A 13,623-nucleotide genomic window follows, 5' to 3' on the forward strand; every position below is an offset into this window, starting at 1 on the left:
ATGAGAATTTGATGGCATGTGTTCATAGTCCAAAAAGGTTTATTTGGTCCGACAACATTAAAATATCCTACAAAAGGTAATCTAACTTCTGTTCCCCCACCTGCTCACCTGTCAGTCAAAGCTGATACACCCTTATATGGGCACAACTTGTGAGTTGAATAACTTTTATGGCCAGTAATAGAGAAATGTGGTGGAGAGTCATGATCTAATCTGACTGTAATCATGTTTTGAACCAGAATGTAAACATGTTTATTTCTGCTGTAAAGATCAGCTCTTTGAATGGGTGTGTGTGTGGTTTCTAGTGTTTTTGTAGACAGCCACAAGTGGACACTCAATGAAGTGCATTTTATTACACTTCTGTGTTGGCTTCATTTGTTTCAGCTAGAGTTTGTCACATAGACAGAACTAAGTACAGAAATTAATGTTGTTTGTTTTTTGCAACCAACAACAGAACTATGAGTGTGTCTGCCTCTAATGTTTGACATCTGGGCAAGCAACAACAGTGCAACAGTAATTGCTTGAGGAGAGGGAGTGGTTTTAACCCCTTGATGCCTGTAGTCATGAATTTGCGACATACTCCTTCAAGTCTTGTGCAGCTGAAATGACCTTTATATGCTGTTATTGCCTATTGATTCATATTCCACACTTACCAAGGATCGTATCAAATACACCATGTCCCAATATATTGGCCAAAGGGGGAACTCCTCATATCTATGCATATAATTTAGTTAGGTAGGTGACTTAGTTATAACTATTGTGTGTGCTATATTCAAATTAATAGTCTCCCCTCAACATCTGTAAGAATGCAAAACACGCAAAAATATTTTTTCTTATAAAATGTTAATAATTCAGGCAGTAAAGGGTTAATTTGCATTTCCACAGGCCCAAATTGAAATCACTCCTTGAAGCTGTTTTCCCAACCTTTTCGTTCTTTTAGCTTCTACCTGCTCTGGAGAACAACAAAAAGATGAATGTATAGGTGAAAAAAGTCCTCTTTTGTGCATTAAATGGGGCCTTTGACAAATCTCAGTTGTGTATTTTAATATTTCAAAGCAGTCAGATTCAAAATGGTCTTTGTAAAGTTAATAAAGATCATGATTCCATCTTTCTAAAGGAAACTATCACCCTTTGTTATATTATATTTAGCGTTGTGTTAAGATAATGTGGAGTAATGGGGGATCTTTGCTCCCCCGTCGTAAACAGCGAGCTGTCACTGTGAGGAGAAAATGTGCATTAATTTGTACTTATTGAACCGTTTAATGAACTATTCAGGAAAATACCAACATTCAGTGTTTGCCTCATTTCTCCTAGCGAACATAAAGTCCTGCCATTAAGCAGACTAATTAAAACCACAAATCAAAACCTCCGTCTTTTCCTGTTTTATTAGGCCTCATAGATTAACGTTTATCATTTTAGTTGACACTCTGAATAAGATATAAATGTCACCATCTGGCAGGAGGAGCGGGAGACTCTAATCCCTGATTCAGGTCTCTGTGAGGGAGTGAGACGTCAGAAAGACAGAAATCCTTCAGGTGGAGATCACAGGATGGTCTCTGTATCAAAAACAACACCAGAGACTTTTAGGCACTGTTGTTGCTTTCAGTTATTTATGAATGAAAGTCTTTTTAATCTATGATTCAGTGAAGGCTTAGGGGATTTCATTCATAGCTACATGTTGGTTTGGTTAGCATGAATATTCATCACCAGTTTTAACCTTTGATGCATCTAAAATTTGGTATCAAACAGGTAAATCTAGTTAACATTAAACAGACAAAATAGTAGCACATGCATCTGATGAAATGTTATGTAAGGGAGAGGAACTCAATTGACAGCAAAGTTATACATTGTGTTCCCCTTAATACCTTTGGACACACTATCTTCCTGCTCTCTACAGTGAACCATGATGGACATTATCAACACCACTGCATGTTTTTACACTTTACCAAAGTTTGATGCAACAAACCAATCAAAGTAACTGCACTTTGTGTCAAGAAGAACAAAGTTATCCCTAAATTATCCAGAACCTGAGCCTTTTAACTAAGCATTAAGGTGCAGCTATTTCAAGTGATGTCAGCAAGAAACCACAGTGTGAGCTAAGAAGAGGCAACATCAACCTGTCTTTTCATCCATTGTTATGGGGAATGTAAGATCTTTGTACAGTAAGATGTATGAGCTAATGGTGATAGCCCGGCACCACAGGGAATACCAGGGGGTAGGGTACTTGTCACAGAAGCATTGCTTATTGAACGGGGGAAAAGTGACCCACTTTGTGTTTTTGTTGTGGGAAAAATTGACATTTGTATAATTTACAAGCGGTTAATAATTGTTTGGATATACTTCCATGGATCAATCACAAAGGATGCTTGAAAATTGCATCCTCATGCTGAACTTCCACCAGATCTGTGTATAGTCCGTCTCCACTCAACTTAGGGTTTCCCACTCTTTCTGCCCAAGGAATGATTGTCCTTGTGAAAACCTCTGACCTGTTCATCTTATGTTTCTATGCTGTTTCTGTGTCTGACTTCCTGTCCCTCTGAAATAATCCGCTCTGTGCTGGTTGATTCGTTGTTGGTCTGAGATTTATGATGATGCTGTGACGGAATGGAGACGTACCAAATACAGATCCAGTGGAATACAAGTGTTACTGTCACCATCTGGCAGCAAACAGCTAGTGTAGCCTGGCGCCTCTGCACTCTCATTCAGGTGTTATCTCATGTAGAAGAGATGTAGTGAAGGAATGACCTTTGGATATGACATTTATTTCATTTTCATATCAGTGGAATAGGTCAGACCAAGACATTTGCTCTTTTAGACGAAGGATAAGATAGAAGCCTTTTGATCAGAAGAAATTTGGACACTTCTGAGAAGCAGATTTCTTACCCGGTGTTGTCAGGTTTGGTTTTACTTCCTGTTTCTGGACTCAGCATAAACTCCGTCAAATTTCTGTCAGGTTGAGGGTGAAAGGCGTCTCCTTCCTGAACTTGCCGTGCCAACAAGAAAGGCTCAACCTATTTTTCGCTTGACCTTCTGGTGTCTCTGTGTCTCCTTTTTCACAGAAGATCGATTCCTCCTCCAGTTAAGCTTTTATTGCTGATGATGGGTCAGTGGGGGTTGTTTGTTCACCCCATCCCTCTCACCTCGCAGACATCAATATTCCCATGACCCTTTGAGACAACCCTCCACTCAGACACACAGACAAACGCAGCTTTACATAATCAATACCATCAATAAAAGAAAGGGAAAGTCAGCACAGAGACCTGGGTGTGAACGCCTCATAACTACCACCCACCCGCCACCCACTTGACCACCCGCCCTGCGCCTTGAAAGCCTCCTCTGTTTGCCCTGGAAGCAGCCGATTGAGAATCGATCTTGGGACCTGGAGGCTGAAAGGACGACAGACAAGGACATCTCAGCAAATAAAGATAATTCAGCGCCCGTCTTATCTGTTTGTTCCCGTCTCTTTATCTAATTTGGCAGCAAAACGACATGCAGAGAATACAAGACGTGAGCCTCCTTTGTATCCCCGGCGTCAGCTCTGCTGAGGTTGTCTCCAGCTTTCCTGTGAGCGATGACCTTTCTGAGGATGATTTTTTCCTCTTTTTACCTTTTTCTGATACCAAATAAAGCCAGAGAGAAGGCAAGTGGCTCCTGAAATGTCGCCTTTCACGAGGTTCAGCCAAGAGCGTGGTCACCTGTGACTTGACTGGCAGATAGTGACGGCCCATGGGGAGCTAGGAGGCAGATGGAGGAGAGAGATGACTCTCTGTAGGTTTCTCTTTTTACCCCTCCTCCATCTCCTCCTTTCTCTCCTCCTCGCCTCTTTCTTTGTGTTTCTGTAAGAGAAGCAGCTCCCCTGTGAGAGAGGGAATTTCAAAGCGCCTGCAGAAGAGAGATGAGCTGCACAGATAAGCAGTCCAGGTGAGCCAGATAATCCTGCCGTTACACCTTGCAGGCACAAAACACTGTGGAGGTTTTCACAACCAGAGGCTGCAACCCTGTTGAATTTCATCCTTTTCAAGAGGTCCAACACTGAATTAAAGAGGTTGAACTCAAAATCTGTGCAGGGAAATTAAGATAAAATAAAACTGACGCTTACTCCAGTTTTACGTTTTCTGTCTTCCACCAAAAGGTAGAAGTATTTAAAAACACGCAAGCACAAGCACAAACTTTATTTTAACATCAACCTTGTGTAAACTGAAACTGAAAACTATTGTTAAACTCAATCTGGGTTATGCATGACTATTGTAAGCATGTAAGCACATAAACCAAGCCACAAGTTCCAGAGTTTAAATATATGAAGCCAATCCTGAAGTGCTGCTAAGAACTGCACTTCCTAGAGTGTCCACTAGAGGCTGGCTGCAGAAGCACCTGAAACCACACAGATCCACATCAATTCAAAAAAAGAAAATAATTTCTTTACATTTTTTTGTTTTGTTTTACATATTTTCCTGAATCAGATGCCAAAGCTAGAATTATGATATTTATTGTGTCTGAAATTTAAGTCAAATTGTCAAGAAATTTTAAGTAAGAAATATACTTTGAAGTCAAATCTTTGTACATTTGTGCTACTGTAAGATTTTGTAAACCTGTGATGCACAGAGGTCAGTTTGTCCTGGAATTTATTCAGTGGAAATTTGATAGTCATCACTCAAGTATTATGAATCTACTGGACAGATCATCCCACTCCAATTTTACTTGTAATTATGACTCACTGCAAGTGCAATATTGAATGTACTTGTAAATAAATCAGTGTATCTCCAAAAAAGTTACATGCAAAACACATTTTTCAGGCAGAGCCTGCTGACATGTTCTTCAACGTTTTGTGAGTTCCATTGTCTGTATAAAACATGGAGTTAGCCTCTGTAATGTAACCTATTTGTTTATGATACTGAGAAATGCAAGACTGAACCAGGGTTCGTTACAGTCCAGCCAATTCAGTCATGCCCTTATATGGAAAAAAAAACTTGCAAGTTTAATATCTTAAAAACAAAGAGTTATAAAATAAATTTTACTCCAGTATAGAGAAATAATATGTTCAGAATGAAATTATGTTTTGACCCAGTCTGTAGACGTGTTTTTTTTGCTGTAAAGATCATCTTTTTGAATGGGTGTGTATGTGGTTTCTGCTGTTTCTGCAGATAGCCTCCAGTGGTTGCTCAAGGAACTGCAGTTTTTAACACTTAGAGCTTAGACTTGATCAAAAAGTTGCTGCTTGGATTTTTTTTTTCTTTAAATCCATGTTTTCTGTTTTTTTTTTTTTTTTTTTTTTTTTGTGAATCATTTATTAAGGTTGAATTTGAGGATGTGTGTTGAGACTTCAGGATTGTTTCTCCCAGCCTGAGCTGAGTTTCCAGAGGCTTTAAGGTATTGAGCGGAGGATTACAAACAGCAGACACTGAATAATGCACAAGCAGATTTTCTGATATGTCTGACTAATTCCCTTCCAGCCAAAGGTCGGACTCATCCAGAAGACCCAAGTAAACTCATCTGCTGCTTCATGACGCTGGTTGTGATATTTGATATTGTGCCACAGATTGACCCACCACACAGTCGATGGCGCCCCCTCCCTCTGAGTAGTGCCAGCTGTGCTCTGGGTACTCTGAACCTGCAGTAGGTAACGTGATCCTGAGCGAAGTGGCACTCACAGCAGGGGAGCATCTGCTGTGAGACTGTGGACGACTGAATCCCACTCACGTTGTTACATCTGATGAGCTCAGAGTGAAGCCAAAGATGACCGTCACTCCTGAGCAGAGAAGAGAGAGCTGCGTTTCTTATTTTTTAACGCTGACGTGCTCAAATATTAGAAATCAATACATCTCTCCTGATTGTGAGCTCTTCCATCTGGTAGGCAGAGATTACTTCTTTATTGGATGAGGTTTAACTTAACCGCCTGTCAGCAGATTCTGAAGACTAATAAACCTGACGTTGTAGTATAGGATTGCGTTTTCTGACCCGACCTCTGCCCAGATCCTCCTGATGCTAAAGCCATTTGGCATTGATTCGTACTGCTCAAACTCCTGAGCTCACCCTCCATCCACAACACACCCTGGATTCCTCCTCCATCTGAAGCACTTTCGCCCTGTGCCAACGTGAGCTCCCATCTGCTGCCCTGGCAGTGAGTGCACACATGTAGATTAACTGCCTCATCTCACTGCATACCGGCCAGAACATAACACACACTCCACACACTCCAACACAGGAATGAATGTTTGTCCAGGGACTTCATCCACAACTCTGGTTCGAGGCCTTCAGCTGTGAGCAGCATACTTGATTCTGATTGGTCAAAACTCCATAACAACAGTAATATATATATTCAATAATATAGTGACAACTTGATGACACGTCACATCAAAGGAGTCAACATCAAGGACACATCAGAATGAAAAACAACAACAACAACAAGGACAATAGACTGCAGCTGAAAGATCAAAGGAACATTAAAACACAGATTAAAAGAAAACCTGTTAGTAACACCAGAGACGACCTGATCACACCTCATATCAAATCAATCCATAAAAAGTAGTCCCTCTTGTTTCCTTTGCCTGCTGGCTCTGGGGTAAAAAGATTTGTGTCTGTCTCATGTTGTATCTTGAGTGTGAAGAAATAATGACAGTGTGCAGTCAAAGAACATCCTGTCCTGCAATACAGACACCAACGGCAGATGTGGTGAGAACATCTCTGAGCTTCTGATCGCCACAAAATCTTTTTTACCAAACGAGTTAGACACAGCAGCTATGTCTTAAGATTTTTTTAATGGTAAACAGTTACTTTGAAGGGTGGACCTACCTTTAGCAGTTGTAGCTGCAGCAGCATGAAGGTTAACGTCCTCATGCCTTTTGTTTTTGGGAGGCTAAGCTAAAATCTGGGTACATTTTTTTCTAGGATTCTTGGTTGTTAGTTTTGTCAAGATACGAAACTGTTTTCGTAGACATTGTTTTTTCATATTCCAGTTAAATATTTTCAACATCATTCCCATATCTTGTTGGTTTTTGTTAAAGACAGCTCATGATGAAAACTGTAAACTAGGATTAAAAGGCCCTTGAATCCATGGGCCTGCATTATACATAGGTATTCCTAATAATAGGGTCAATGTGGTTCTGCTTTTGACCAAAAGGGCTATTGGTGCGTTCCATTTGTACTTGGAAGTCAGAATTTCTGAGTTCTGAGTGGGAACGCCCAGCTGTACCGCGGAATTTCCAACTTGTAAGTCAGACACTACCCCCAAGCTCCGAGTAGGAAATGCTGCCTTCAGGGGTAAACAGTAATTAAGCTCCTGTAATATTATTTGTATTTCAAAATTTACGACTCATGTTTGTTGCAATAAATCAGACGTATATATAGTATTATTTGATGTTTATCTGTTATGTCAAGTTTTTCAGACTTGGCAACCGGAACGCTGAACTTTGATTCCCTAGTTCCGAGTACAAATGGAACGCAGCATTACCTCCATAAACACTTTAAATCATGCTTGAAGTCATTCGGATTCCTTCAAGCGCCCTCATAAACATTCCTGCAGTTGATAACTAGATAACTGCCCAGTGGTCAATAGCAGAACTGTGGTTAAAATGACACATGCACGCTTGCTGCAGGGTCCTCAACTCGTCTATATTTGTGGCAGCTGCAACATCCCCCAATGGGTGAATGGATGCGAGAGCCTGTTTACTCATTAGTAAAGTTTCTATTCGGGCCCAAGTTGGACTGCAGGGTTGGTAAAGGCTCTATTGGAACTTAAGTTTATTATGAATTCGAGGTCAGATAGATCACATATTTGGAGATTGCAGCATTCTCCAAATCTCACCTAACTTCACTGATGACTCCAACAACCCCTGAAAAATTTGAGGAATCCAGTCCACTAAATGCATGAATTTCTGTTAGTATAACTATCATGTGAACACCTACAGAAGCCTTTCTTATCAACATAATGACATCCCAACTGGAAGCCAGCAAATAACTATCGAATCTCTCATTGTTTGTGATACCTGCCAATTAACAGGGTACATATCTGAACAAACATGCCCTCAAACACCCTCCAAATTTGGTCCATGTGTTGTACACACCTGGATGAAAAAATATTGAAGTATTTTCTCAAATGCTTGAGTCTAAAGTTAACATTGTTATGTCATTGAACATTTAATGATGAGTCAGGTTTATTAGCTCCAGCAGTACTTCTGTATTTATTAGCAGTGTGTTTTGATTCAACAGTCAGATAATGTCAAACCTGACCTTCCAAAAATCTCCAAAGTTAGTGAAAAGACTACCCAGCTTGGAAACCAGAAACATTTTTGCTCAGGAATACCAGGTTTGCAGAAATGTGATTATTTCCAACTACATTTATTTAAAAAACTGAACAAAAAGTAGAACAAAAACAAGTAAAGCAACCATTCCCACCAGGGATGAGACGGTTTACAGAGAGAGACATTTTCAAAGCATACAAACCAGCAAACTGTAATCTAGCAGCATCCAAATGTTGGAATCTCCAAAAATCATCATTTATATATTTAAATATATAGTTTTGTTGCCCTGGCAAGCTACACACTTTACAACATACACAGAGCTGTATCTCTCCTTAGTGCACGAAAGAAATACCCTTAATAAAATAAACAACTTTAGGTTAAATAAGCTTAAATAATAGTGTTAAATACAAGACACTTCTGTGGCAGGTATGTACACAAATTAACACATTTGGCATTGTAAGTGTGGTTCACCGGCGCCGCTCTAATGCTCTAGAAACCACTGCATAAGAACACTGTGATAAACTACACACTCACACACAAACATACACTCACACACACACATTCACACACATCAGTGAGCCACAGACAAGGCATGTGTTTAAAAAAGAGAAATCAAAGCAGAGAGAAACAATCCATTTACAACCGAGAGTTTCAGGCACAGTCTCTTCCTGTTTCATAAATACACGTCAAGTACGACCGCTTCGCCACAGGAACGCTTCACGTTTGTGCTAACTTCGTTTTGTTTTTTTTTTTCAACACAGTTTAAACTACCACTTTGTTATTGCTAGGACATCGTGACAGTGAATGGAAACTACCAACAAACAAACAAACAAATGTATGTGAGTAGGGAAAGCACCGTTAAAAACACCCAAAAGTTACTGCTATGTGACCCTACGTTACAACACAGGGAACCAAAAGTGGAATCAATAGATGGAGAAACTGCTCAGAGCGTCAAAACGTGAATCACTGTGAGTTTGGGGTTGCAGGCATCCAGAAAGAAAAGGGTCTGAGTTGAGCTACATTCATTTCACCTCCTGCTGTGTGTTTCAGAAGCGCCACATGTAGATGGTCTGTAAGTACCGCTTCATTTCGTCCCGTACATTCCTCCGCCCGCCCGCTCTGCACAGAAACAGCTGTGTGACAGTGTGCGCAGTATGATACAGTACAGCTGAGTATACAGTTCAGTAGACTGACGGGACATACGTAGGTAGATTAAATGTTGACTACAGTAAATGAGCTTTACATTCCACTACTGTAAGAAGAGCTCAGGGTCTGATGCAGGCACCCTGGGGGACGCCGCGCTCCATTCCTCTCCAGCGCTGCAGATCAGGAGGCTTCCCAAGAGTCTCGTTTGCCGGGATGGAGAAAGCATTTATGTCCAAAACAGGTCAGACAGGAGTGGATCCAAGAACTCAGGTCCAGATCGGGGTTTCAGTTTCTGCTCTGTAGCCTCCTGAGCCGAGCCGTTTCTTAAGAGTCGTGGTTTGTTTGGATCGTCTGGGAGTCTAAGTCGAGTTTGAGTGGGCGCCAAGGAGGGAGAAGGCCTTCTCTTTCTTTCTCTCTCTCAGGGTTTCTTGTCAATGGAGTGAAAGAACCACTCTGTGAACTTCCTGAGCTGAGCCGCCGCCGTCTGGCTCTCCTCCTGCAGACGCATGTTGTCCTGTCTCAGGTGCTGCACCTCCTCCTGCAGCATGGCCTTGTCCTCTTTCTCCTGTACACACAAACAAACACACACATACACACACGGTGAACACTAGGACGTGGAGGAAGAATTAAAGGATGCAGAAGAAGAAGAGGTTGATAAAAGCCGGGCTATTACAGGAACATCCGTCTTTCGTCAGCAGCGTGTAAATGGAGGCATTAGCATGGCAAAGCAGCCTTTTCTCTGCGCTGATAAAAGTGCATTTCCTCCTTTTTATGCACATTAGAGGAGGAGATGGAGGAAGGAGGAGGGCGGAGGAGGAGGGAGGAAACAATAAGGAAAGGAAGCAGGATATTGAATTAAGTGGAGGGTTTGTGTAACACAGACCTCAGGGTAAACATTACTCAGTGTCTGCTCTGAGCAGTGTCACAAACGTCAGAGAGGAGAGAAGGAGGAAGTGACAAACAGCTGATCAGGATTAGTCTGCGGTGGGCTCACCTTTCGGAGGTCCAGCTGCAGCTGTCTGAGGATCACCTCTAGCTGGTTCACTTTACCCGTCAGGGTGGACGGAGAGCTGCTGTACGAGAGCAACAAACAGGAAGAGTTCAGAGCCAGACAGCAATCACGCAATCACTTTATTAATTTACACAGAGGAGATCAAGGACTCATAGTTTTATTTCTGTGAGGGTGAAGATATTTAACTTCAGGATCCTTTTTAAGTCACGTCCGCTTCTAAGTCAGAATTCAAAGTACTCCAGTGTCAACATTTTGAGAAAACAAATCTGGTTTTAAAATGACTACATTCTGAATTCAGCAGAAACATTTTGAATTAAAGACTTTGTTTTTCTCATCATCTGAACACTCATGTTAGAATTTTGTGAGAAAATAATTTAAAGCCTTTTAGTCAGAACCTGATCGCTTAAAATCAACTTAAACTTAAATCTTGAGATTGTGAGATTTTGATTTAAGAGTTCTTGCATTCTAGTTCTGGTTTGAGTTTTGGTCATTTACATGGGTCACATGTTAGTGGGTGCATACTGTGGGAAATTCAAGATTCTGGAATTGAAATTTTGAGAAGAAAAAAAAGTGATTTCTCACTTTTCTGACAGATCTTTGACTTTAAATTCCAGTTCTAAAAGTATTATAAAGTAGGAATTCTACTTAAGTGTCAACATTTTGAGAAAAGACATCAACATTCTGACTATGACTGCTTATTTTCCTTCCATCTGTTTCTGACTCTCATGTCAGGTTTTTGAAAGAAAAAAAATCTAAATTCCAATGTTTTTTTTCCACAGAAATTACTTAGGTTACAAGTTAGCAGAATTTAATTACAAGTACAAAGAATTATTTGAGTCAGAACTTTATTTAAGAGTCAGAATTCTAAAAATCAAAGTTTTGACTATTAAATGACTTTTTTAATTTGTGTGAATTTTAAAGAATCCTAACCCTTTTCTCAGTATTCTGATACTGAAGTCGGAATTCTTCAACAAAAAAAAAATCTGATTTTGGTTTTTAATCGAACAGGAGGTTAAATTTTTACCTTTAAAGTAAAATTTTAGTGAAAAAAAAAGAAAAATTTAAAAATTTAACTCTGATCCAAGAATTCTGCTTCTAAAGTTTCTGACTTTTGACTTCTTCTGAGTTCTTTCTTTTTTGGTGTACTGACAGTTGTGTGATAGTTTTGAGGAAAAGACATCTTCAGACAGAAATCTTAAAACTCTGGTGTAAGTTTTTCTGAACTCTTTTCTGAACTTTTTTCCCCCAGACTCTGACATTATTAAGGTTTGTTATTTCAGAAATGTACTTCTGAGAATTATGACCTCAGAGCTATGTTCCAAAGAATAATGAAGTCTGAACTTTTCAGTTTTATTCATTAGAATCAGGAATATAGTCTTAAATGTAACACAGTTTGGTATTTTGTCATTGCTTTTGTGCAGAACTTTGCACTTTCAGTAAGGAAACAACTGTTAAGACTACAACAGCTATTTTTGTTGAGAAATAAATACAAGTTTGTCAGTCACAACCTTATCTTTCAAATTGTGTTGCCCTTTTTTTTGTGTAAAAGTTTCCAGCCTCATAAAGAGAAACATAAAGCTTCTAACTACAGACTCTTTCTTTCCAGCTCAGTTTGATGCTGTCAGTTGTTCTCTGTTGAGTGTTTCTGTGTTTGTGTGCAAAGCATACTCTGCTTCCAGTGCTGCTCCCTCTGCCTCCACCACCCGTCTCGTCAGCTCTCTGGAAATGTGCAGAGCCTCGGCGCGCTGCATGTCCGTCATGGTGCAGAAGGAGGCCACGCGCTGGTCTGCAGACAAACAGGAGATGTCATGGGTTAATAATCTGCTCGTCTTTGGCTTCTTTAAGGTGTTTCATGGTGACTACGTGCAGCTAAAAGAGAGAAACAGGCATTTAGCAGACGAAATGGGGAAGCTTCATTCATGGTTAGTGTGTTAGAAAAGCATCGTCTCATGCTGAAAAATCTGTCTGCAGACAATCAGGAACAAGGTGCTGAACAAAACGTTTGAAGTCTGGAAGACATAGAGCCAGTCCCTTGGGGGTCTCTCCTAAGCCCCGCCCCCAGCCCCTCTGACAGCTGTTTGGCTCATAACAGTCTGGATCCCACAGAGCTGTGAGGCTGCAGTCATGCTTGTTTTTCCATACCAGGCCCTTGAGCCTGCTCAAAGCCCCATGGAAAACCAAACTTGGCACGGTGCACTCAGGGGCCGCTCGGTTTGGAGGCGTAATGTTCTTTTTCTTTAGACACCATGCTCTCTTTTGCTCTCTCAGCGTGAGACAGGAGATAGGGAATCTGCATATTCATAGAAAAGATTAAGGAAACCCGTCCATTAATTTAGCCTCCAAATGAAAGTTAATCCACTCCAAGACAAAAGCTGATGGAGCCCGGAGTTTCTTGTTCCGACGAGGCGAGCGACCAAGCTTTCATTTACATATGAATGAGCGTTTTTTTCCTCATATTCGGCGGCTGCGTGAGGAAGATTAAAGTCTTGGAGGAAAGCAGGGAAGCAGCTTGTCATTTCAGCGTGAGCTGATGTCCAGAGTGAGTGGACAAACAGCTGAACACAAACAAAAACAGATTAAGCTGAAGGGAAAACAAGGCAATCTGTGGGAGCAAACTTTCAGAGATGAATTTATTTACAGAGAGTATTAGAAAAGAAGGTTCTGAAGGATGCACCAGAAGTCTTTATCTGCTCCAGTTTATCAAAGCCTAATTTGTTTTTTCATCTTTCATTTCATCTCCTTTATTTAATAATTCATAAAAGCTGGGTGGTGTTTGTTAAAGCTGCATGCATGCTTTTTAAGGAGGGTTAGGGCCACAACAAAATATTTTTTTGTCTTACATGTTCTTTAAGTTCTGACATCAAATTCAGAAATCTGAGATTTAAGTCAGAGTTCAATCTGTCGCTGCAGAATCCTGAGAAAGAAAGTTAAATTCTGACTTCAATCTCCAAATTCTCCCATCAATGTCAGAATTTATTTATTTTTTCTTGAATTTTGACTTTGGTATAAGAATTTAGAATATTTTCTTAGAGTTTAACTTTAATCTGGAAAGCCCAACTTTTTGTTGAGATTCTGGGATTAAAGGTAGAATTCTGACTTTAAGCTCTCAATTCATACTTTAAGTTGAAACTCTGACCTTTATAACCCCCTGATGCATAAAATGAGAAAGCTGGTGTCAAGATTTTTTTCCCTCAATTGTTTTTATTCTTCTCAGGACATGACAAAATGTTT

The 13,623-nt window shown here is 40.3% G+C and overlaps 1 protein-coding gene across 7 annotated transcripts in view; it reads right to left on the minus strand.

Moving 5' to 3' along the window:
* Positions 1–8,161: 8,161 nt before the first annotated feature.
* LOC141794758 (signal-induced proliferation-associated 1-like protein 2) overlaps positions 8,162–13,623 on the minus strand; it is a 125,250-nt gene continuing 119,788 nt past the window's right edge. For 5 of the 7 annotated variants that reach the window (XM_074675240.1, XM_074675238.1, XM_074675244.1 and 2 more), the window contains 3 exons: positions 12,061–12,178; positions 10,375–10,453; positions 8,162–9,945 (listed from right to left, as the gene is read on the minus strand). In XM_074675240.1, coding sequence (XP_074531341.1) covers positions 9,799–9,945; positions 10,375–10,453; positions 12,061–12,178 — 344 coding nt within the window. In that variant the 3' untranslated portion in view covers positions 8,162–9,798. The remainder of the gene's footprint in view (positions 9,946–10,374; positions 10,454–12,060; positions 12,179–13,623) is intronic. The other 2 variants (XM_074675243.1, XM_074675241.1) reach the window with 1 other exon arrangement.

This window comes from Halichoeres trimaculatus, unplaced genomic scaffold (genome assembly GCF_033239565.1).
Source record: "Halichoeres trimaculatus isolate MK-OKI-2021-1 unplaced genomic scaffold, fHalTri1.1 fHalTri1_scaffold_8, whole genome shotgun sequence".
In the NCBI taxonomy this organism is placed as follows: domain Eukaryota; kingdom Metazoa; phylum Chordata; class Actinopteri; order Labriformes; family Labridae; genus Halichoeres; species Halichoeres trimaculatus.